Below are 22622 nucleotides of genomic sequence, written 5' to 3' on the forward strand. Positions count from 1 at the left end.
GGTCTCTCAGGAACCATACAAGGGAAGACTGGGGTCCAGATCAGGATCGGCTTCTCATGTTCACTAACCGTGCACAACTGCCTGCTACGTCCAAGATCCTCGCGCAGATCTCTCCGCTACCCTGAGCCTAAAGGACATTTTTGCAAATTCATCATGTTTGCCATGCACTGTCTACATTAAAGATTTCATCTTTTCCCATGCAAGAATTTTTAGAAATGGCTAAACAAACAGTGTGTGTTGGTGTCAGTGGTGTGTTTTAGGCTTGTTTTTGTCAGATTTTGTTATATGTATTTGTGATATATGAATTAGAAAATTAGATATATGAACACATGCCGAATTGCTCAGCCCAGATGTCAGACTAATACATTTTGCTGGCATAGTTTCTGACGTAGTTTTCTTCATTAAACTGAGGGCAATGTAATTTTCCATCAATATTTTTCTGACTTTGTAAAGATCAGGAATTTCATAGAATATACTTATACTGTAGTCACAGAACCTCAGCAAGTCCTTAAAATGTTCTGCACAAAATATTTAATAACTTATTTAATGTCTGTTCATAATCTCCAGCTCTTATATTAATAAGAGTAATTTGAGTTCGACACTGAAGGTTGTAAAGTTTTTACAGTGACTGCGACTTTGGACTTCATTCAGTGGACGGACGGTTTGGGTAGCTTCGTCAGCACTAGACTGCGCTCTGCTGCAGCCGCAGAGGCAGACAACAGTCTCAGAGGCCCTTCTGCCACAGGGAGGAGACGGGTGGCAGGTTGGACCTGAAGGGAGCACAGGACTTAGTTTTCATGACTTCTGGCCTGATTGTGCTCTAGTTAAATATGTGGGTCAAACACAGAGACCAGGCTGCGTCTACGCCATCACTGTTGGTTTGAAGGGAGAGAGTGACAGAGAAACAAGGGGGGTGGACGGCAAATATCTCCAAGGCACATTGGGATGCATCTCCACTTTCAGCCACCATGCAGTTTCTGCCCCTCCCCAGAGTCTATTCCCCCCAACCTTTCCCCTACTGTCAGTTGTTCCTCAGACCACTGAAAGTCAGCATTTTACAGTCGACAGTTAGGAACTGGGTGAAGGGCTCCCGTTAGGCTTGGCACTGGTCCTGCGGACCGGGTGGCCAGAACTGTGTGCAAGGCTGCGGACCGTAACATGCTGAAAGGCTGGCACGGAGGCCAGGTCTGTACGCGCCCGTGAGAAGGTGAGAGAATTGATGCAAGGAGATGAGGAGCAGCTATGGGAGCTGACACTTGGGCAGGTGTGTTGAGAGGGGGATGCGGGGAGAGTGTGGCTGGGCTGTGGGGGTAGCTGAGGGAGTGTGGCTGGGTGTCAGTGGTGCGCTGCGCCAGAGAAGGTCACATTACCCTGACGATGGTAGTGCTGGGTTTTAAATAGAGGAAGCTATTCCCCCACCCTGCCCTCAGCACACTATTTTAAGGACACGTTAGACAGACTGTGTGGTAAGAAGGCACTGGGACAGTTACATTCGCTGTGGAGCTACCGTGGCCACAAAGTATGAAAGTAGAATTCTGATCCACCCCTGTGTGCGTGCGTGCGTGTGTGTGTTTGTGTGTATTATTGAATGTGCTGGCTCATTATTCTGTTGGACCATTTAGGTAGATGGGTCTCTAATGTATGAATGAACATCCTACCGTTGAGATGATCAGAACATGGGTTAAGTGAGTCATTTCCTTTGATCAGTTAACACTATGCAACAGTCATGCATCAGGGTTGTTCCCACCCAGCTCCGGAGGGCCTGGATACTGCAGTTTAGCTCGAGAAGGCCTGGATACTGCAGTTTAGCTCCGGAAGGCCTGGATACTGCAGTTTAGTTCCAGAAGGCCTGGATACTGCACTTTAGTGCTTTCACTTTGCCCACCCACCTGATTTAAGTTCAGCAAGGGTCTAATCATTAACTTATAAATTGACTCTCATGAGTTCCATCAGAGAGAACACCACGGTATGCAATGCAACCCAGGCAAAGTCACACAGCTGTACATCTGTGAGTGTGCACGCGCGTGTTCAAAAGTACACGAACGTGATCGTGCGTGTGTGTGAGTGCGTTCTTCTGCAGACAACCCTATATGCTAATCACTACATCTCACATATGGACTTATTAAATGATCCTCTCTCACAACTCATCCTCTTGATATAGACCAGATATGCTCTCCCTCCCTTTCTCACTCACACTCTTTTCCTCCACCCACATGCTCACGATATATGGTCATCCTCTCCTTAGCCCCTTAGCCACTGCCTTCTCTAAAGTTAAACCCCAACATTTGATGACGGCAGGAAAGCGAGCAATATATGCCACCCTGCATCTCTCGCCCTCTCTCTTAAGTGTACGGACTGTAGTTGTGGCCCCGGTCGACCAGCACTTGGCCCTGTCACTCATGTCTCCTGACCCCCGCCCCCATCTCGTCTTACCCCCAAGCTTGTCTCTCTGTTCCTCTGCGCACTGTTAGTGAGGTCTGTGTTGCAGTTGCCGCCTAGCCTGCCCCACTGCTCCTTCTGTCTCGACACGCTTAATCACCACAGAGTGGGCTCGTCATCATCGTGCTTCTCTTTTTCCGTGTTTTGTAAACCACCTACGCGTGGTACATTTTCAGAAGCTAGAGGGGACACCTGAATCCCAGGGGATCGTCTAGCATTGGGAACAAGCGTGTGGATTTGGACAATTGGAATACTTTGTACCTCCAGGCTTTGATTTGGTCACCTGTGCTACCTCGCCGTGCGTGTGAGCGCGAGTGCATGTTACTGGGTGAGTGGTGGACATACTGAGGAGGCCACAAGGTGTTGGTTGAGTGCTTTTGAGTTGTGAGGTCCTTGTACAGGAGCACTGCACTGTAGAGGAGCGTGAGATCTGTGTGTGTGGGTCTGCTCCACCGCGCCGTACAGTCATGGCTACCCTGAAGAGCTGGCTCCTGGGGCTGCTGCTGGTCCTGCTCTGCAGCTTCCAGACGCCCCTGGCTCCCTCCACTGCCGTCAAAGCCCAGGAGATACCTCATGTCCATGAGGAGGGGCTGATGGCAGACCACGACAACGATGACGACGACGACGATGACGACGATGACGACGATGACGACGACGACGATGACGACGACGACGACGATGATGACGATGACGACGATGATGACGATGACGATGATGACGATGACGATGATGACGATGATGACGATGACGATGATGATGACGATGATGACGACGATGACGATGACGATGATGACGATGACGATGATGATGACGATGACGATGACGATGATGATGATGATGATGATGACGATGATGATGACGACGATGACGATGACGACGACGATGATGACGATGACGATGATGATGATGATGACGATGATGATGATGATGATGATGATGATGACGACGACGATGACGATGACGACGATGATGACGATGATGATGACCACGAAGGTACGTAGTCTCACTCACACGTTACCTTAATGTTTGCTATGTATCCCCCATATTTCTTAGTTTTTCGAGCCCCTCTTACTCCTCCGTCGATGTTCTTCACCTATTCGGGGTAAGAGAGGGGAGGAGCCAGTGAGCATCTGGCCACTCCCTAGCTCTAGCTGGCATATTGTTTCCCACCAGTCATAGATCTAGCCCGGTCAGACAGTTTTAATATCCAATCAGATCACTCAGAGCTCTGTCGAAGTCCCTCCTCCCCTCTCTAGCTTTCCATCAACCTGGCTGTCTCTGATTCTCTCTGTCTTCTCTTCCCTGCTTAAATAGAGCTATGAGTTCTGTGGGCCCTGTGAAGGCGGACTGTGTCAAGTCCTGAAGTGCAGTACAGTGCAGTACTTATGAACTGAGGACTTAAAAGAACAAAAACCAAACCCAGCGCCAGCGGTGTGAGCCCACGCCTCACGCTGCCCCAATAGATCAGATCATTTTTTGATTTGTGTCTCGTTTGAAAGAGTGGGGTCCCTTCTTCCCTCGACCCTTCCCGTTTGAATTTGGATTTATTGTGTCTCCATGTGAAACTACAGAGAAAGAAGGAGAGAGAGGGAGATGTTAGCAGGGGATGTGGACTAGGACACCAGAGAGAAGGACAAAATCAAGAACAGAGTATAGTGGGGGCTGATAGAGAGAGAGAGACAGGAGGAGGCTGGATAGTTTTGGGCAGACCCAGATAAGAGACTGATTGGTTGGATTGATTCAAGTTTCTCTCTCTTTCGCTACATCTCTCACATCTCATTCTTTCTCTGTAGAGAGCCACCATAATTGTCTGTCATATAGCGCCAAAGCAAATGTAATGTGTACTACCCTGTTTTTTTTTGTAACTTCTGTGTGTTTTTAAGCCATATTTATATACCATATAGGCTTTTGTCATATTTACATACCCTGTTTCATGCTAACCTCTAGTTTGTTTGTTTTTTCTTTTCTTTTTTTTGCATCTGAAACATGTTTGCAAACTAAAAGCTTACTCTCATTCTTCAAGTATTAGCCAACAAAACCATTTCTTGAGTCTCTGTGTAAAGGTTATCTTTAAATGCATATGCTGTAATTTATTGGAATTTGATGTTTTAATTTTTCATATTTAATATATTAATGGCTTATTAATTGATTAATTGGTGTGAGAATATGTTAATTGTTATGCTTCAGTCCCACATCTAAGAACTCTGCAAACACTGTATGACGTCTGGTTCATTTTAGTCTGGGGACACCGTGTGTAAGCAGCAGTAGATCATCACACTGCAGTCATGTACGTACCAGCAGAGAGGTAGCAAAAGAGAGAGAATGTGAATTCAGCTCAATTCTGCACTCCCCGAGACGTATGAAAGGGAACAGGAAACACAGCAATTGTTAGGAGATGACTGTTATTGACGGTTTCACATGCAACGGTGCAACTGGCACTTTCTTCTTTTCTCTGTTGTTTATCTTTTTAAATTAATTTTTTTGTAACGTTTGTTTTTCCATTTTCTGTTGACTGTAATACCTGGTGTGATTTCAACACAGTAGTGTGCCGTACCACGCAGCATACCTTTTAAACCCCACTTTGAAACGATGTAATAAATCAAATGATCGCCATGGTGTGCCCTGTGTTGCCTTCCCGCTGCGTTAGGAGAAGAGGAAAAGCACACTAGAAAAGAAAGAGTGCTAGTCGTTAGAGACTAGAGCGGAGAGACGGTAGCTATGCAGCAGTTTAGCACAGGCAATAGCTGTGATGGATGTGACTTAATAAAAAAACAACAACACGTGTGTGAGAGAAAGAGAAAAAGAGGAGAGATAGAGTGAGAGACAGGGACACTTAATCCAACAACATATGAATGTTTGCTGAATCGTTATGCAAACATTTTGCCAGCATTTTTACTCCACATGGATGAGACAAACACATAAATGTTCAGACACAAACTTGTATCCAGGAACAGTAGAGGGAAATATTTATGGCAAGAACTGACAACATTTCTTACAGATGACGAGGAAGATGAGTACCATGTGGGTTCCGTCTGCAAGTTCTGTGCCCACTGTGAGGTATGAGCCCCAGGGGTCTTCCAGAGGAGCATCTCCCCAGTGTCAGTCACGTCACACTCTGTTGTCTTTAATACTGCTCACAGAAGGCTTCAAAGTCACAGCCTTGACCTCTATATGGCACTGCTGGCTAATGCAGAAATGGCTTAAATCATTGTTTTCACATGTTCTCTGTAACATTACAATGGATTTGAATAGGACACGTAACTCGCATAGAACATCTCAGAAGTGGATTGTGTTTTCCAAGGGGAACCACTTTGTTCCCCTCACTGCCTTGCTGGCATTGGATGTTTTTGAATTAGAGAGCACATGTTTTGTGAATTTTGAGTTGGGTTCATTCATCATTCCTGTATCTCTCCCCCAGCACTGCGACAGCTGTGACAAGTGCCCATGTAAAAAGGGAGATAAGGCAGAATATTGTGGATTCTGTGAGGTGAGGACACACACACAGACACACACACACACACACACACACACACAGTGTAATAATCCCACCATCCTAAATTACGCACACACACATCCCAGTACAGAATCAATCTTGCACATCCTGCCCATAAATCTAAAATGTCAAACCACCAAAATGTTTTGTGGTACTGACTGGCAGTGTCAATCAGACAGAAACCTTAGATGTCTCCCTGCTCTGCCACTGGTCTATCCATGGCCGTACTGGTGGAGCGTGACACTCCAGTAGGGCAAGGCTGAGAAACGCCATACGTGCCTCAGCTGTGCCAATGCTGAGAGATGCACGGAGCTCCTGGTCATAGCATAAACACCGTGGAGATGCTTGTGGCCACTTTGTCTTACACAGCAACAGGCAGGATCTTAAATGACAATTATGCAGATTAAAACTTGGTTTAGGCCCAAGATTACATCATAACACGGTATTACACAAGAGATTATCTTCATTAGGTTTAAGAAATGTTCCAAAAGCCCTTTCTATGAACAAATGCACTCCTATCTGCATACAGTCTTCACATACCCTTTGCTGGAACATGTTCTGAAAATGGCTAAATCTTCCATCTCTTCTCAGGCCTGCAATATGTGTCCTGTCTGCCCTGTGTGTAACACTGTGTGCCAGCCAGGTAGGAGAGTTACTGCTCATTATTTTTGAAAATTGATAAATCATAAAGTTGGATTAATTGATTGCTGATTGATTGCCTGATTAATTGATTGTTCCAGGTGGTTTTGTGGACTCAGTCACAGGATCGATCTATAAGTAAGTCACACATAATATTGTATATCATTCGTTTTAGTCCAATGATCATGTAACCATAATATGCTATGAATATCACAAATGTTGTTACGATGTTGTAATACACACAATCTCTATGCGCTTTTCAGGACGGTTGCAGACATTCTTGACAATGATGACGATGATGATGACAAGAACTAAGTCTTCGATTGCCACCGTGTGGCCATTTGAATGAGCTGCAGTCAGGGTTGAGGAGGGGCATTTAAAAGCTTGAGTCTGCATTATTGCTGTCTTGAGTCTTAATAAGTTATTTCTCTACCACCTTTTTAAATCTGACATGTTTCATAAAAGCACTAAATATATGGAACATTGAATCAAAGAATGTATAAATAAACCTATACGGTTTTGTCAACCGGTTTACTGTGTAAGTAACAGTAAATATAAGAACTGTCACTGAACAAGCACGAGCTATTTTGACACAACTGGATGGTATTTAAATAAAATTGTGGGTATTTGTTTGTCACATTATTATTGGTATTATTTGTATTATTGTTCCCATATAAGCGAACACAAACGCAAACACTTAAAATACAAAAGAAGCTCATGTAACACTTCAGAAAGCAGTAATAGCAGAATGCATAAACTATGTTTAATTTATTCTAGCTATTGTTAAATCGCTACAGCTATGCTTTAAATGCTGTCGTTAGAAAGCCAATCGGACTAGACAGCCATCCTAGTTAAGGCAAGTACATATTCCACCCATTTTATAAATAAGATTTATTTTAAATAATGTTAAATTTATTTTATGTTGCTTTTATTTTGACAACTCGACATTTAATGACGAAGAGGAAGTTCACAGTAAGGTAAATAAGCAGTTCAGAAGATGCAGCAGGTTTTATTTCATTGTGCGAATTTATTTTAAAAGCCACATTTTATTAATCTATCACGTAGTCTGTAATATTTGTATAATTCTTTAAAAATCCCTGAAGATAAAACTATTGATACAGTTCACCAACAAAGTGAACTTAGCCAGGGTCGCTTAGCTCGCGAGTCAACGTTAGCTTAGGCTAGGCTAGCTCGCTAGCTAATTTGCTTCAAGCAAATCAGTTCTTGCGAAGTGTTGTTTTGTTCGAGTGCGTTTTTAAGTGTTGTATTGACCGCAAGTAAAACGTATCTAATCATTTTCTTTCTGCTAACCTATCAAAAGCGAAGTGAGCAAAAATGACGCGCCACGGGAAGAACTGCACGGCTGGAGCAGTGTACACCTATCACGAAAAGAAGAAGGACACAGGTTGGCTTATCCGCTAGCTGGCTGTTTAGTCGTTTTTCTCCTTTAATAACCGAAATTGTTCTCTTTTTTAACATTATATATATATTTATTTATTTTATTTTTTGAAAAGCCGCTTCGGGATACGGAACGCAGAGTGTCCGTCTGGGGAAGGACGCTATCAAGGATTTTGATTGCTGCTGTCTGTCCTTGCAGCCGTGCAGAGATCCCGTGGTAACGTAGGTACCTTTCAGTGCATTTGCACAAATTTCGCTTGATGCACCGTTTTCACGCTTGCCGAGGCTGTGACCTCTCATACATTCAAGTCTTGGGAGGTAGAAAAAAATGTGTCAGTGTTTCAAAACTCTAATGGAGACTTTGACTGCAGCATTTTGTGATATTTTGAGTGTAAGAAATTACAAAATAGATTTGGCATTGAACGTCCTTGCAGTTGTTGTTTTTTTCTATACCATGCTGTGCTCATGTAAAGGAAAAAAGTGATATAATGGCCTAATTTTGGGTTCCAGAAAAATACTGTGTGAGAACGATGAAAATATGGAGTATCACGAGGGATGGAAGGCACGCTTACTAAGCAGTCACATCTGCTGTGTTATCACACGCAGTTTTCTGGATTTAATTAGGGTGGTTGAGGTCATAGGTACTGAAAATCTGTGTGTGTGGTGCTCATTGTGTCCACTGACACTGGCAGATCTGTAAACGGGCACTAAACCTTTATTTGTGTGCGTTTGTTTTTCAGTGAAGATGGGTACCTGTATGAAAGAGAAGCCATACTGGAGTACATCCTCCACCAGAAAACTGATATTGCAAAGAAGATGAAGGTTTGTACTAGCTGTGCTCGCGCTGACGCTCTTCCTTGTTCCACCACTGCTTGTGTTGTGATGTTGTTTATGTTGCGTGCGCACGTTCTGACTCGTACAGGCATACGAGAAGCAGAAACGTGCCCTTAAGAGTGAGGACCGGCTGGAGTCTTGTTCAGAGGAGAGAGAGAAAGTCGAGAAGTTTAAGAAGAGAGAGGGAAGCATTGTTTCCAAGCCCATCAACCCCTTCATCACAGGTACAGGAGAATCTAATGAGTTCCCTTGATTACGTAACCTTATACACATATATGCACACATTCTTTGAATGAACATCTCTTAGTCTGCATCATAAATAGGCATGTGCCTGAGATAAAATGTTAAAGCCATTAATTAGAAAATATCTGACAAGGTTATGCCCAACACCTGATAATTCTGTGATGTTTTATTTGATTTCATTTTTGTTCAATTTAATGGTTACGTGACAACTGACTTAAAATGACAACAATTTACCATAAAAATAAGTTATTGAGCATGTCTGACATTTTCTTTGGGCTACAGGGGTGACAGTTGTTTGCAGTAGTATTCTGGTGTTGCTGTTTTTGTTTACACTAATAACACTTCAGTAACACTCTTTGCCTGCATCAAATATTGTGATGGTAAAGTGTTAACAGCCCTAACCCGACCAGCACAGGGCTTTCCACGATCGCTCTGCAAGGACCTGCCGAGACTTACATTTTGCCCGTTCATGACACACCTGATCCAGCTCCTAAAAGGTTTGGGTATAAACCGATGAGCTGGCTCAGGAATGCTACAGCAGGGACACATACAGGGAAATCTTGGAACCATGCGAGGAAGTGAGACACCAGGACTGGAGCCAAAAAACCCCTGCTTAACCTGAAATTCCTTTTGTTTGTTCAGAAAAGTTCACTCATTATACTCCAGGTGGAGTATCTACACTTCTCGGAGTCATAGGGTTCACTTTGTGATTCCTATTTTAAAGAATGTGTACAGTGTGGATAACCTGATTACCCACAAATCCCAACATGCTGTTTGATGACTTTTCTCACTATTTAAATGGAGTGAGTGGTTTTAGCCATGACTAAAAGCTGATGCTCGTTTTACGTCTTTAGTATCGCCGAGTGGCTCCGTTGCCTCTGCCGCCTCCTCCAGCTCAGCCTCTGCGACGGGGGAGTCCAGCTCCTTCAGCTCCTCCACCTCCTCCTCCAGCCTCCCCAGCTTCTGGATCCCAAGCCTGACACCAGAAGCTAAGCCCACCCTCCTAAAGAAACCTGTGAGCTTCCTTCCACCGTCACGCCACCTTCATGTGTTTCACATGAAAAGAACCTGCTGCTACTAACCTCTGCTGCTTTGGCAGGTTATTGTGACCTCAGTGTGTTTGCGTCTGTGTGTGCTACTGTCGGCCTTGTTTTTTTTACTCTCGCCTTGTTGTGCCCTTTGGCCCAGCCAGCGAGCTTATCTACTCTGGTCACTGTGCCCTCTTCCTTCTCTTCTTACCTCTTTGCCAGCACCCCTAACGATGTGCAAATGATGGTGTGTGGTTGACCTGTAAGTCCAGGTGCCTTAAGCCAGCTTTACACTGTGTAGTTATCGTGACAGAAAATTGTGAAAGAATTTTTTAGTCATCAGTTCAACTCTACTGTGTGTAAATGTGAAACGTGTCATGCTCCACAGCCTCTGCAGCAGGTCTTCTAGCACGGCAGAACATTTGAGGGCTTGGTTGCGGGTGTCTGTTTTTTGTTTTTTTTTGTTTTGTTTTTTTTATAAAACTTGTTAGATGGATGTCAAAATCAGAATGCCATAATTTCATAGCAGCATCAGATTATCACCAGAAAATCTTTATGGTATGGTCAGACTTTCAGCACAATCGAGGTCTCACGGTCTGTCATGGAAGTAGGTCAAGGTTTGAGCGGCAGTGTCTTGTGCCGCGTGGCATGCAGCGAACATAAATCAGCCCTGGGGCAGCTGAGTGTTCAGGGAGTGAGTAAACGCACGATCACCTCAGACACCCTCTGTCCTTCCCTCCGTCCTCACCTTCTCAGTCGAAGACCGTGCTGTGCCCGATGTCAGGCCAGCCCCTGAAGATGAGTGAGCTCATCACTGTTAGCTTCACCCCACTGGACTCCAGTCTGGACCGTGTGGCCCTCCTCACACGCCAGGTGGGCCCACCACACTGTAGACACACACCCCCCTCACACCTGTCCTGTCACACGTTAATTTCACTCACATTTGGTTGTAATTTCAAAATGATTTAGTAATAATATCACAATCTAATGACCAGCATGACAATGAACTTAGTTCAATGTAATAATACTTAACTTTAATTAGGTAGTAGAAAGGTATTGCTCATGTTCCTGTATACAAAGTTCCCAGTGATGAGTTCTGTAGTGCAGTAATGATGTATATAAATATCACAAACTTAATTCTTGTTCCATACTCACTACACTACACTCACTCACTTGATCTTTGATCCTTTAACACCAATAAAGGCACAAAAAGCTGTCCTTGTGTGTCACGAAAAATACTGTTGACCACACACTTTGCTGTGTGGCTATTAGTCTTGATGGTTTAGGTAGGGTTGGTGGTGGTGTTGCTTTTAATAATTTTGACAATTTGGTGAATGTTCAGACTTGTAGAATAGACTTGTGGTTAACAACAGTGTTTGTTTTTCAGGACAGATATGTGTGTGCAGTGACCAAAGATACCCTGGGTAACTCGGTCCCCTGCGCGGTGCTCAGACCCTCGTGAGTTGACAGTTGTGAAGAAAACTATTCCTGACTTCAGTAATTCTGGGAAGTGTATTTTAGTCTCAAAGCTTTCTCTCTCTGTCTCTCTATGTCAGAGGAGCAGTGGTCACTGTAGAGTGTGTGGAGAAACTGATACGCAAAGACATGACTGACCCAGTGTCAGGACACAAACTGAAGGAGAAAGACATTATAGTTCTGCAGAGGGTGAGCATTTGTGTGTCTACAGAGAGCAAGGGTGTGTGTGTGCTCGCGCGCAAGGGATCGGGTTGCATGTCTGCAGAGAGCACTCTGGCTGTGTGGTTCAAAGATTTTCAGACTTGTAGAGCACACTCACCACCTCCCTCCCTCCCTCCCTCCCTCCCTCCCTCCCTCCATGTTTCACTGTGACAGGGAGGCACTGGCTTCTGTGGCTCAGGAGTGGCCCTTTGTGCGAAGGAGGCCCGACCCGTCATGCAGGCGTGAGCGAGCATGAGCGCAGCAGTCACGGAGAGCTCTGTCTCAGGCGCCCTACTGAAGCGCTCCAACCCATGTCACGTTATTGGGATGAGACATGAGTAGCGATCAGTGTTTTTCGTTGGTTTTTTTTTTCACCTTGGTATAAAACACAAACTGAAACATGAATAATGGACACAAGCATATGTAGAGCTTTAGTTTTGTTGTTTGAGTTGATTTTTTTTTGTGTGTAAAATTGCTCTCATTGACTTTTTTTGCAAAGTAAAATGTTTAGTTAAAAAACATCTATACAGTCATTTGAAGACCTTTTGTTTTGTTTTTTGTTTTTATTATGAGAGGTTTCGACTCAAAGGGCTCATGCAGTTAAAGCTCATCGTGCTTCTCCAGTAAAAGGCTCCCATAGTCTGTGATGGTGCTGACTTTAACCACGTCCAGTTTGTCCATGATCTCAGTCATGGAGAGGCGGCCATCCTGAGATGGAGAGCAGTGGACAGAGAGGAGAGTTTGGCGAGGGTGGGCAGGCACACAGGGGGAAGGCAGTAGAAAGATACAGCAGAGAAACGCAGAGGCCAAGTTCAAGACAATGGTTTCCTAGACAACATCCAGCAAGGTAATGGGAGCCAAGTAATTGATTTTCAGAGGATGTGTTGGTTTTGCTGATTAAGGTTTTTTATATATAATAAAAGTCTAGATTAAAAAAAAAACCATGGCTTTTATTTTGAATTCACAGAGAAATGTTGCACCACAGTTAAAACACCTTTTTTCACCTCCTCTGTCACTCTCCTAACCCTTCCTTTCCTCCTCTTCCCTGTCCGTGGTAGCTGCTGGTGCCTCCTGTGTCCCCAGGGTGTGTTTATGACTGTTGGTTCAGGACCTGCTTGAAACATTAGTCCTAGCACGACCTCACCAGCACCTTTAGCTCAGAAATCTGCTCCTCTTTCACAGCTGTTCGCTGCCAATGCAGAGTCCAGTGTGGCTGCTGCTTATGGCTTCCAAAATCCTACGGTTGTACTTTGCATGATTAGAAATTATTATAACAGTTGTAATAAGACCAGGGTTGAAAACTCCAAACCCTCAGTCATCAAACACACACTAAACAGGCTACCACACAACAGGAGTGGAGTGTTTTTTAAGAAAAAAAAAAAAAAAAGGCTGACCAACACTACAGAACTGTGGCTGACATATTTGTACTTTACTTGCTCTAGAGTGGCAACAGAATTGATTGGATAATGGTTCCAAGGACCAAAAGCCAACAGACATATTTTTAACTTTTCTTCATTCACTTCTAAGACCCGAGTCCAAATCTCACTGTGCTAGAGGGGAAAAACAGCCCTCTTAAGGTCTTTTGTCCTGCTGCAGGGTACTGTACTCAGAGGATTGACCTTTGACCCTGCAGACCTCCGATAGGTCAGCCTCCCTTGTATCCCTGCCAGGGTCGCAGCAGGAACGCCAAGGCTCGGCCTGGCGTGGACGGCCGTGTCACCGCGGCCCCTGCACCTCAACCAGGTCTCCACTCCTGGACGCCAAAGTCACAGAGACGCTTCTCAAAAGTGACTAGACAGCTCTACAGTTAGCGAGTAGTGTGTTCAAGTGTCATGGAGTATCATAGCTGTTGAAAAAGGGTAGTTGTGATGGTAATTCTTAAAATGTTTCTTCAGGATGGTTTTTCTTGAAATGGTATTACTAATGTGTGGCAGGAAGCACTTTGTGAATTTCAACACACTTGGGTCTGTTGGCTTTTTTTCTTTCTTAGAAACATTAACCTCAGAGTACAGCACAGTTATAGAAATCATGGCTAAGCTTTTAGCAGTCATACTTTGGCTACACAACACTTTTTGATCAGATGTGTGTGTGTGTGTGTGTGTGTGTGTAAGCAAACTAAGTAGACATGCCCTGTCTGCTGATATCTACTGTGGATCAAATGTGCTTGACTAAATAAATACAATTCACTCTCAGTTAAATGAAAATTAAAGGGAGCACTGCCTTCCTGACCCAAATGCTTAACTATTAGGTCTTGACCCCTGACCCCATAACACTATTCTGGAATTCCACTATTTTCCACTATACCACCCATCTGTTAGATCGCCCCCCCCCCCCCCCCCCCCCCCCCCCCCCCCAAAAAAAAGTACCTAATTTCCTTATGGTGTATAATTTGAAACCCTCCCACTCACCACTAAAAAGCATCAACCTAGATGAGAACCCACTGATCCTTCCCACAATAGGTTAACACCAGAGACCAGAGCATCAGAGCTCATCGTGTTTCTTGGTGAGATCTTCTCCATAATTGGTGGCCTGGCTTCCGACAAACATGTTCCAGTTTTCCAGAATTTCCTTCTTGGTCATTTTTTCATCCTGATTAAATGATTGTGTTGGGAAAATTGACGATCCATTGGGAAGATTGATTGATGTTCATTAAATAGGGAAGAGGCAGGGTAAAGAGAAAGAAGATTGATTCAATTGATTGATAATTAATGTGGCAATTAAATGCATTTAATTACAATAATGCACAAATCATTTATACAGATAGCGTTTACTTACGTTATCTTTGTCTGTCTCGTGAATTAGATGTCTTGCTTCATTGTCAGCATGATCAACATCTCCTGGCAGTATCCACAGGGCAACTTCACTGGCATCAAGAAATCCATCCTAAATAGACAAGATAAAGAAGGCTTAATCTTGTCTGGGATTAAGAGGAGATTCTGTAGTAAATTAACAATGAAGGAACAATAGCAATGCTTGTCTCTTTTATTGTCTGTTATCTTAACATTAGGGATGCTTTTATGAAATATCCTCTTCATTCCATGTTGGGTCGTGTCCAGACTGCATGTTTAAAGGAAAACTATGCACAATTGGCAATGCAAACCTTGTTTATATCCCTGACTTCCAAAAACTGTTTCCTTTCTGTGGTGACCCACTCGGGCTCATTCTCTCCAGCCTCCGGAGTGAACATGTCCCCTGTAGGCCAGAAAAATAAGAATGCCAATCAGAAATGTGTTAAACCATTTCATTTGGAAACTTGAGAGGCATGTGCGCAATATCATAGCTGAGCAACTTACCAATGTATTCCTCCAGGTTTACCTTGCCATCACCATTTTTGTCAATATCTTCTACAGTTTCCTGTAAAGTGAAGGATATGAAGACATGAATGAATGATCTTTCCTCTTTGTTCAATACATGTAATATTTTTCCACCATACAAACATCTTTTTTTTAAGCATTACATTTCTCTTTCCCTCTCTCGTTCTTTCCCTCTCTCCTTCTGAAGCGTTTCTTGACTCCAGCCCTCTCTAGCCCACCTGCACCACAACCTCCTTCATGTAGTCAAACTCCTCAGGGTGGAGGAAAGCCGTGAACTCTTCCCTGGTGGTGATTCCATCTCCATCTTTATCTGCCACTTTAAATCGCCTCTCGTCTCGCCGCAGCATGGCCTTGTAGGTCTCCTTGTTTTCTATGTCATCAAAAGCATCATCTAAGGAAACAAAAAAAGTTTAACATCAGCAAAACCCTGAAAAGGTCATGAAGGTCATTCTCCCCTCAATAATTTTATATATATATATTCATTCCCTACAGTCCCAGTTCAGACATGGTCACTTCATACAATTTGTTAAGTGTAGAAGGACTAAGCTCAGCACCCCTGGTCTAGAAGGATAGATGGAAAATAATTAGGAGTGTTAGTGTTTTTTTTCCTTCCCCTGATTCTGACTTTAAAGAAGACACACAAGATTAAAAGCATACAGTGAGGTTCCAGAACCTAGTTAAAGTGGTCCAGTTACCCAGGTAATAGCCATAGGTGGTGTTCTTGTACTCTGTCCAGGCGATCTTTCCATCTTTGTTCTGGTCATAGTCTTTCCAGTGCTTGTCCACATTCTCCTCGATGTACCTCCTCTGTCTGTGTTTGATCCATTGGTGCAGTTCGGCATGGCTAACGTAGCCGTCCTTATTCATGTCAATGCGATCCACTATCTTCCTAAAGGGTGGGTGACGTTCAACATGGAATCAGTAATGCAAAGGGCCACAGACTTCAGCTCCTGAAGTCAAATTATATTACAATTATGAACATTATTGTGAGCTGTTGTGCGAGACTGTACCCGAGTCTGGTCTTGCTCTCCTCGGGAGTGAGCTGGTCAAAGGTTTTAGCTTCATCTTTGCCCAAGAAGGCCTCGTGGTCATACTGGTAACCGTGGTCGTCGTCATGGACGTGGTCACTCAGGTCACGCTGATGGTGTACACGTTTCTCCTGAGGAGGTACAGCAACTGTGATCCCCAGAATGAGGCAGAGAAAGAACAGCTGCATTTTCTCTAGAGACAGAGAGACAGAGAGAGAGAGACAGAGAGAGAGAGACAGAGAGAGGGAGAGAGAGAGAGAGAGAGGAGTGCAGGACAAACACATGATAATGATTTTTAATTTTCATAGATTCCCATCTTTAATTGTCAGACTGTTGAACATTGATTACTGAAGTCTACAGTCCAGCGGTCCTTTGAATATAATTCTCTTCAGTAGACTGAAGGTGAATGTATTACGATGAATTACATAGTTCTATGCTGAGAAATGAATTTATTCTAGAATATTAGATTGCAGTCCCTAGACATACATTTGGTGTTTGGTCATGCAAGTGAACGAACCAAGACTTCTTAACCTAAAACGATGCTTTATAGAGGACGCGCCTCCACACAGCAAGAAAAGTTACCACAAACTCGTTATCTACACCTACGCTAAACAAAAAACCGATCAAAACGATCCTAACCATTAGCTACACACAGTTTAATGGGGAAAACAAAGCTTCCAGTTTAGGAAAAACAAAATAACTTACCGAATTCCTGATATTCTACTGTCTTGCTCGATTTTTTTCTGCAGATTCGCGTCGCGTTGGCACTCTGCCTCTTTAAATCGTACGTAGAGTGAGGCGGTTCAAACTCGCATACGTCAGCCCGAATATTGTATACTGACAGGAAAAGAGACCAGTCGCCGAGAAGCGGTGGGAGGTTCGACTTGAAATCACGAATGCGACTGGCTCTGAAACGCCACGTTGACACGCGAACGCGTACGCATCAGTCGAGCGCACAGGTACCGCATTCCAGCTCCTGTCTATAGCGGCACACAGAAGTACGCTCGATAGGGATTATATATACTGTATATATTTAGAGTGTAATGCACAAGTTTTCCAAACAAACAGGACACACACACATATATATTTTCTTTTCATGGCAATATATTTTTTGTAATGTTTACGTTTGTTTAATCATAATACTTGTACTTCACCACTTGGGAGCAAAGTTGTCTTCCATAGAATCCTCCAGAATTTACGTACGACATTTTTAATTTTTGAATTTTTTTTTGCGCAAGCTGTTGAAATTTGTTTCCTATATTTCTTCATTTAGTTTCGAAACATTGGAAAATGTTTCCTGAAATCCTTCATTTCCATTTACGAAGCAGAGTCCAGCTGCAACTTCCTGATTGGCTAACGACTGCACCCTGGAACCAGGGATGCTCGACGTGGGAGGGGGGCGAGTAAGGGCTGTTTGATAACAGTTTTTCTTGCTTGATATTTTTAGCACACCAGTAAATACCAACGCTAAATGTAATATATTATTAGTTATATACATTTACAGAAGGCTATTCTGAAACTTTGAGAGCATGCTAATCTGCCTGCAGGCATTCCCAGTCCTGTGTCCTTTGTCTTTTAGATGCTAATTTACACATTTTTAGAGTAATCACCAGTCACAACCAAAAGACTCACTGTTACAACCCTGATTTGAAAATCTTCCCTTGACATTTTAGAAGTAGCAGCAGCAGAAGATATACCTGTTGTTGTGAATGGCAAGCTTCTCACTACTCTGTTAACAGAGGCGTTGAAACATAACTGCATTTTCCTCATCACATAAAGTGGATTGTAACTTTATAACAAGTGTAAGCCTTCATCGGAATCAGCAGCATTTAGACTTGATAGTGTTGTGTAACATTCCATTGTTGGTCTTCTTGGTCTGCACAAGGTCTTTTCTCTCTTCTGATGTTCTTCGTTCTCGCTCACAGTTTCCCCCACAACTTTACACTGCACATTTGTTTATTGCCTTCTCTCTCTCTCTCTCTCTCTCTCTCTCTCTCTCTCTCTCTCTCTCTCTCTCTCTCTCTCTCTCTCTACCACTTCTGAGGCTGTGTGTCTATCTGCATGCAGCAATGTAAGGTGACAGGGCCAGAGAGCGAGCAGAGTCAGAGGGGGATCCGGTGAGGGGCCGGGGTGCACCGTAGCCCACTGGAGGGAGGGAGGGATAGAAGAGGATATACTCTGTAAACAGGATGAAGAGAACAGGTATAAAACACAGTGTTCAGGAGCCTAGAAATGATTTATTAATAAACAATCTACACCTACATCCAGTACACATCAGTGTAGTATTGCTTGGCACAGTGTTGAAGTTATTTGTTTATTGGAACTTGATGATAAGTTGTCCCGGTTTTGTTGCCATGGTGACCTCTCTTCTCATCCCCTCCAGCGGGGGGGGGGGGGGGGGGAACTAACAAGACAAGCCTTAAAGCATAGCAAATTTAATATGTGTTAGGCGTACACACAAACGCCTCACTCACTCATAAACATTTGTCCATGCATGTAGCAGCATACACATATCACATTAGCCACTAATTTACACATATAGACAAATATTCAGACACTTTTTGTCTTTCATTCCTTCATTTCTGACACTTTGTAATTTGGCATTTTTGTTGATAAAGCCCTGAATCATGTATTGTAATCATGAAAGAGAGAGGAAGCTGTAGAGAAAGGGAGAGAAAGAGAAGGAGATGTAAAGAAAGGGAGAGATGGAGAGAAAGCGAGAGAGAGGGAGATGCAGAAATCAGGGAGGTTGGGGGGCTCGTTGTGGTGCTGGTTCTCCCTTTAACCAGGGTCCTGCTTAACGGTGGGGTCCCGTCATACGTGCTGGCTCGCCCATTAACCAGGGTCCTGCTTAACAGTGGGGTCCCGTCATACGTGCTGACTCGCCCATTAACCAGGGTCCTGCTCAACGGTGGGGTCCCGTCATACGTGCTGGCTCGCCCATTAACCAGGGTCCTGCTTATCCCGTGACATCTTCCAGCTTCCTAGGAGAGCTGAAACTGATCTCTCCATTCAGGCTCTCCTGAAGGTTGGAAGGAGCAAGCAGAACACACAAGAGGCCACGGAAAACATGCAGTTCTTCACCAGGCACGCCAGGAGCCTCCTGTCAGCTGACCTGTGTCGACATTTGAATTTCTCCTTGTTTTTTGTAATCAGAACTGCCTGAGAGCTCTGGAAACAGGAAGAAGACTGGCCACAGTGGATAATGTTCTAAAATTCCTGTGTCCCTAACAAGGTTGAAGGGTATAATGGGAATACTGAAGCCCCTGTATAGTACCTGTATCAATTTCATTTTGGTCACATTATCATAAAATCAAATCAAATCTGGTTTTAATGATATGCGAAGATTGTCAACCTGCAAACTTCCAAAACCATGGCAGAACGTCTTTACCAATACAGAGACACTGGAGTGGGATCATAACCTATATATACAGAAAAGGTCCTTTTTGTTTCAGGATCTGAGCTAGGATGATGTCAGATAGCTCTGTGGCTTCAGCAGGCCAATCCACCAGTGTTCCATGTCCTCCTCTCTCCCTCTCGCTCTCTCTCTCCCTCCCTCCCTCGCTCACTTTTACCCTTGTATGTGGTGTGACAGGCACTTTGGTTTTCTGAGCCGATAAGATACGCAGACGTCACGTCAGGACTGGGACAAAGATGGTGAAGTTGACGAGCAGTGAGCGCGGTGTGACGGGCTGGCGTGTGCCGTGTCCGGTGAGACGTGCTCACACACTGGTTCATCGGGCTCCTCACCTGTTTGTATGAAACACTCCGCAGCACTTCAGTGGCGTTCTGATTGCTGTGCTCCGGGTTCTCGTGTGGACCATGGGGGCCTCGACACACACACACACACACACACACACACACACACACACACACTCCCTCCCCGGCTGTAAAGGCCATGGCTAATGGGGGTGATGCGGGGACCGGCCAGCCGTGACGTCCAGCCACAAAAAGCACATATCTGGATGTCTGAGGCCGCTGTGGGTGACCTTCTGACCCCTCTGTCTCTATCTCTTTCCGTCTATTGCACTCAGGACCTTTCTCTCATTCATCACCATTTCTCTTGGTCCAGACCTGACACTGACACTAAAACTGTGCCATCTCTCCATCCATCCCCCTCTTCTCTTCTCTTTTGCTCCATCTAGCTCTCTCCATATGCTCTCCCTCTCCGCTCCTCTATTACACATGCACACACTCTTCCTCCCCCTCAAACACAGTCTAACATCAACAGAGCAGGAGCGCAGGGAGAGATGAGAGACACGTGAGGAACGAGTGTGGCCTTTCATCCTGCCTTCCTCCACCAGGTGAGTCTGTCTCCATCATTTACTCCACAGGTGAGTCTGTCTCCATCCTTTACTCCTGTCTTCATCCTCTAGTCCACCAAGTGAGTCTGTCGCCATCATTTACTCCACCAGGTCAATCTGTCCTTTACTTCACTAGGTAAGCTTATCTCAATAATTTACTCTCAGCTATGGGCAAAAAAAAGCCAAAGACAGACAGACAGGCAGATTGATATCTAATTTACTGGGCAGGAAGATTCAGTAAAATGGCAGCCTTCAGCTGAGGTAATCTGGGTCAACGGGTGTAACTGCAGCGTATCCCCACGTTCTTCACCACAGTCTTCATCTTCCTCTCTCAGACCGTGCTGATGCTCCACCTTTACTCATTTCGTTTGGTACCAGTGGTATGGCCCACGGTGACCCAGTGAGTCGTAGTTGAGAGGCAAATTGAAATAGTTTTACTTTGTGTTTGTCAGTTTGTAAAAAAAAAAACCAAAAAAAAAACATTCATGTGTCTAACCATCCGTCTATCCATAAATCCATCCATCCATCTATATTTCTCTATTTATCTCTCTTGTGCACAGTCTACTAAGAAACCTCTATTCTAGTCTTTCTTACAGACACAACTGTTAATTGCATCAGTGAACAATGTAGAGTTCATCTTCTCTGCGTCGGTACGGAATATAGGAGACCATGAGGTCAGTAAGTGATATTCTGCTGAACGGCACCTTGGTGGTTGTACATTTGGTCTATGGTTGGGTTCGGATTGGTGAAATAATATTGAAGTATTTTGTATTGTGTTGATTCTTTTTTTGTGATGCAAGAGAAATAGTGAATATGTGTCTTAGCCTCATTGTGTGCATCACCTTTGCTTTGTATCTGTATATTGTGTGTATGTGTGTGTTTGTCTGGGTCTGGGTCTGGGTCTGTGTGCGTGTGCATGTGTGTCTATGCCTGTGTGCGTTTGTGTGTGCATGCGTGCGTGTGCGTGTATGTGTGTGTGTGTGTGGGCAGTGTAGATGACATGTTTAACATTGTTGTTACTGTTAGGCATCAGCATGACTCTGCTCATTCAGTCACATTGAGCAAGTTGCTCTATGTCCTAATTACTCTGCATGATTGTAATCTGTATACACTATGGAGGGTGGGGTGTGTGCATGCATCCGTGTGTGTGTGTGTTTGCCTGTCTGCCAGTGGGAGATGTGTGTTTGTGTGCACACTTGTCTCTGCAAGAGATACATTTGTTAATTTTCTAAATGTATGTATAGCAACATTCTCACTCAGTAAACTCAGTAAAGATCCAAAAATTGACTCATCTGAAACAGGGAGGCAGAAACAAGGTCTGTGTAAGTTTATTTTATTTTATTTAGAGGTTTATTGACTTTATCAATACTAACTCATGCTGCTTGTTTCTGCCTCCCTCTACAGAGAGAGAGAGAGAGAGAGAGAGAGAGAGAGAGAGAGAGAGAGAGAGGAGAAGAGAACAAGTTTATGTAAAAGAGAGTGTATATGATTGTATAAATGCATACTTTGCTTGCAGTGGATGGCTTTAGTCCAGAATCTGTGAGTTTGTGTGTTTCTAGTAACATTAGTTTAGGGAACTAATCACACACATACACGCACACACTATATGCTCTCACTCACAAACAGAGCATGATGCCTGGAACATGGTGTAAGCTCACCCACGTAGAACAAACAAGGTCAGACGGCCAATAGCAAGCAAGCCTGGCAGCTAGAGTGGGCGTGGCTATCCCTCCCAGTCTTAACAGAGAAACATTCAGGGCTCAATAGAACCTCATGCGTGACCACAACAGTGGAACTACACATACAAAAACCACAGCCACATGGAAATAACTAGTGTAACTTCCCCCCTTTGTCCTGCGAAGGTGAACCAATTTGGGCACAATTTCCAAACTCTACAAAAGCCTTCATGCTCCCATTGAAACTGGTGAAATTGTGAGTGGACTCACTCTAGCAGGGAAAATGCTAGAAAAGGTACAGTGCAGGGTTACCACAGGACTGAGCCTGTGGAACAATTTGTGAAAGAGGCAACTGCCTTGTGTAAGATAGCTGGTTTATTGTAACACTGAAACATGGAATGCAAGGTCTGACAAGGTTAAGCCGTTTGGTGGACTGTCATACCTGCAGCATTCACATGTTTTTCTGGGCAGTGGTAGCTCAGTGGTTAAGGTACTTCACTTGTAATAGGAAGGTTGCTGGTTCAAGCTCCACCACTGCCAAGTTGCCAC

General features: G+C 44.1%; 3 protein-coding genes across 6 annotated transcripts; 2 read left to right on the forward strand and 1 right to left on the reverse strand.

The window, feature by feature from the left end:
- Positions 1 to 2352: 2352 nt before the first annotated feature.
- LOC113580874 (acidic repeat-containing protein) lies at positions 2353 to 7213 on the forward strand. Its single transcript, XM_027015698.2, has 6 exons — positions 2353 to 3432; positions 5438 to 5496; positions 5858 to 5926; positions 6524 to 6575; positions 6673 to 6709; positions 6835 to 7213. The coding sequence occupies exons 1-6, from the start codon at positions 2907 to 2909 to the stop codon at positions 6884 to 6886; spliced, it is 795 nt and encodes a 264-aa protein (XP_026871499.2). The 5' UTR covers positions 2353 to 2906; the 3' UTR covers positions 6887 to 7213.
- A 311-nt stretch (positions 7214 to 7524) lies between these two features.
- nosip (nitric oxide synthase interacting protein) lies at positions 7525 to 13744 on the forward strand. Of its 3 annotated transcripts, none has more exons than XM_027015677.2 (10): positions 7525 to 7548; positions 7893 to 7976; positions 8086 to 8191; positions 8710 to 8791; positions 8892 to 9027; positions 9901 to 10061; positions 10831 to 10947; positions 11462 to 11532; positions 11631 to 11739; positions 11926 to 13744. In XM_027015677.2, exons 2-10 carry the CDS (start codon positions 7907 to 7909, stop codon positions 11995 to 11997), a joined length of 924 nt encoding a protein of 307 aa, XP_026871478.2. In that variant the 5' UTR covers positions 7525 to 7548; positions 7893 to 7906; the 3' UTR covers positions 11998 to 13744. The 3 variants fall into 3 exon arrangements, with proteins under 3 accessions (XP_026871478.2, XP_035385031.1, XP_026871479.2); XM_027015678.2 differs by lacking the exon at positions 7525 to 7548 and adding an exon at positions 7572 to 7590; XM_035529138.1 differs by lacking the exon at positions 7525 to 7548 and having other exon boundaries at positions 7555 to 7976.
- Positions 12192 to 16886, reverse strand: rcn3 (reticulocalbin 3, EF-hand calcium binding domain). Of its 2 annotated transcripts, none has more exons than XM_027015676.2 (8): positions 16799 to 16886; positions 16076 to 16286; positions 15761 to 15954; positions 15284 to 15456; positions 15045 to 15105; positions 14852 to 14943; positions 14527 to 14634; positions 12192 to 12459 (listed from the first exon to the last, which is right to left on the reverse strand). In XM_027015676.2, the coding sequence occupies exons 2-8, from the start codon at positions 16279 to 16281 to the stop codon at positions 12352 to 12354; spliced, it is 942 nt and encodes a 313-aa protein (XP_026871477.2). In that variant the 5' UTR covers positions 16282 to 16286; positions 16799 to 16886; the 3' UTR covers positions 12192 to 12351. The 2 variants fall into 2 exon arrangements, with proteins under 2 accessions (XP_026871477.2, XP_035385019.1); XM_035529126.1 differs by lacking the exon at positions 12192 to 12459 and adding an exon at positions 14100 to 14340.
- Between the last annotated feature and the right edge of the window lie 5736 nt (positions 16887 to 22622).

The sequence above is a fragment of the Electrophorus electricus genome, chromosome 1 (genome assembly GCF_013358815.1).
Source record: "Electrophorus electricus isolate fEleEle1 chromosome 1, fEleEle1.pri, whole genome shotgun sequence".
In the NCBI taxonomy this organism is placed as follows: Eukaryota; Metazoa; Chordata; class Actinopteri; order Gymnotiformes; family Gymnotidae; genus Electrophorus; species Electrophorus electricus.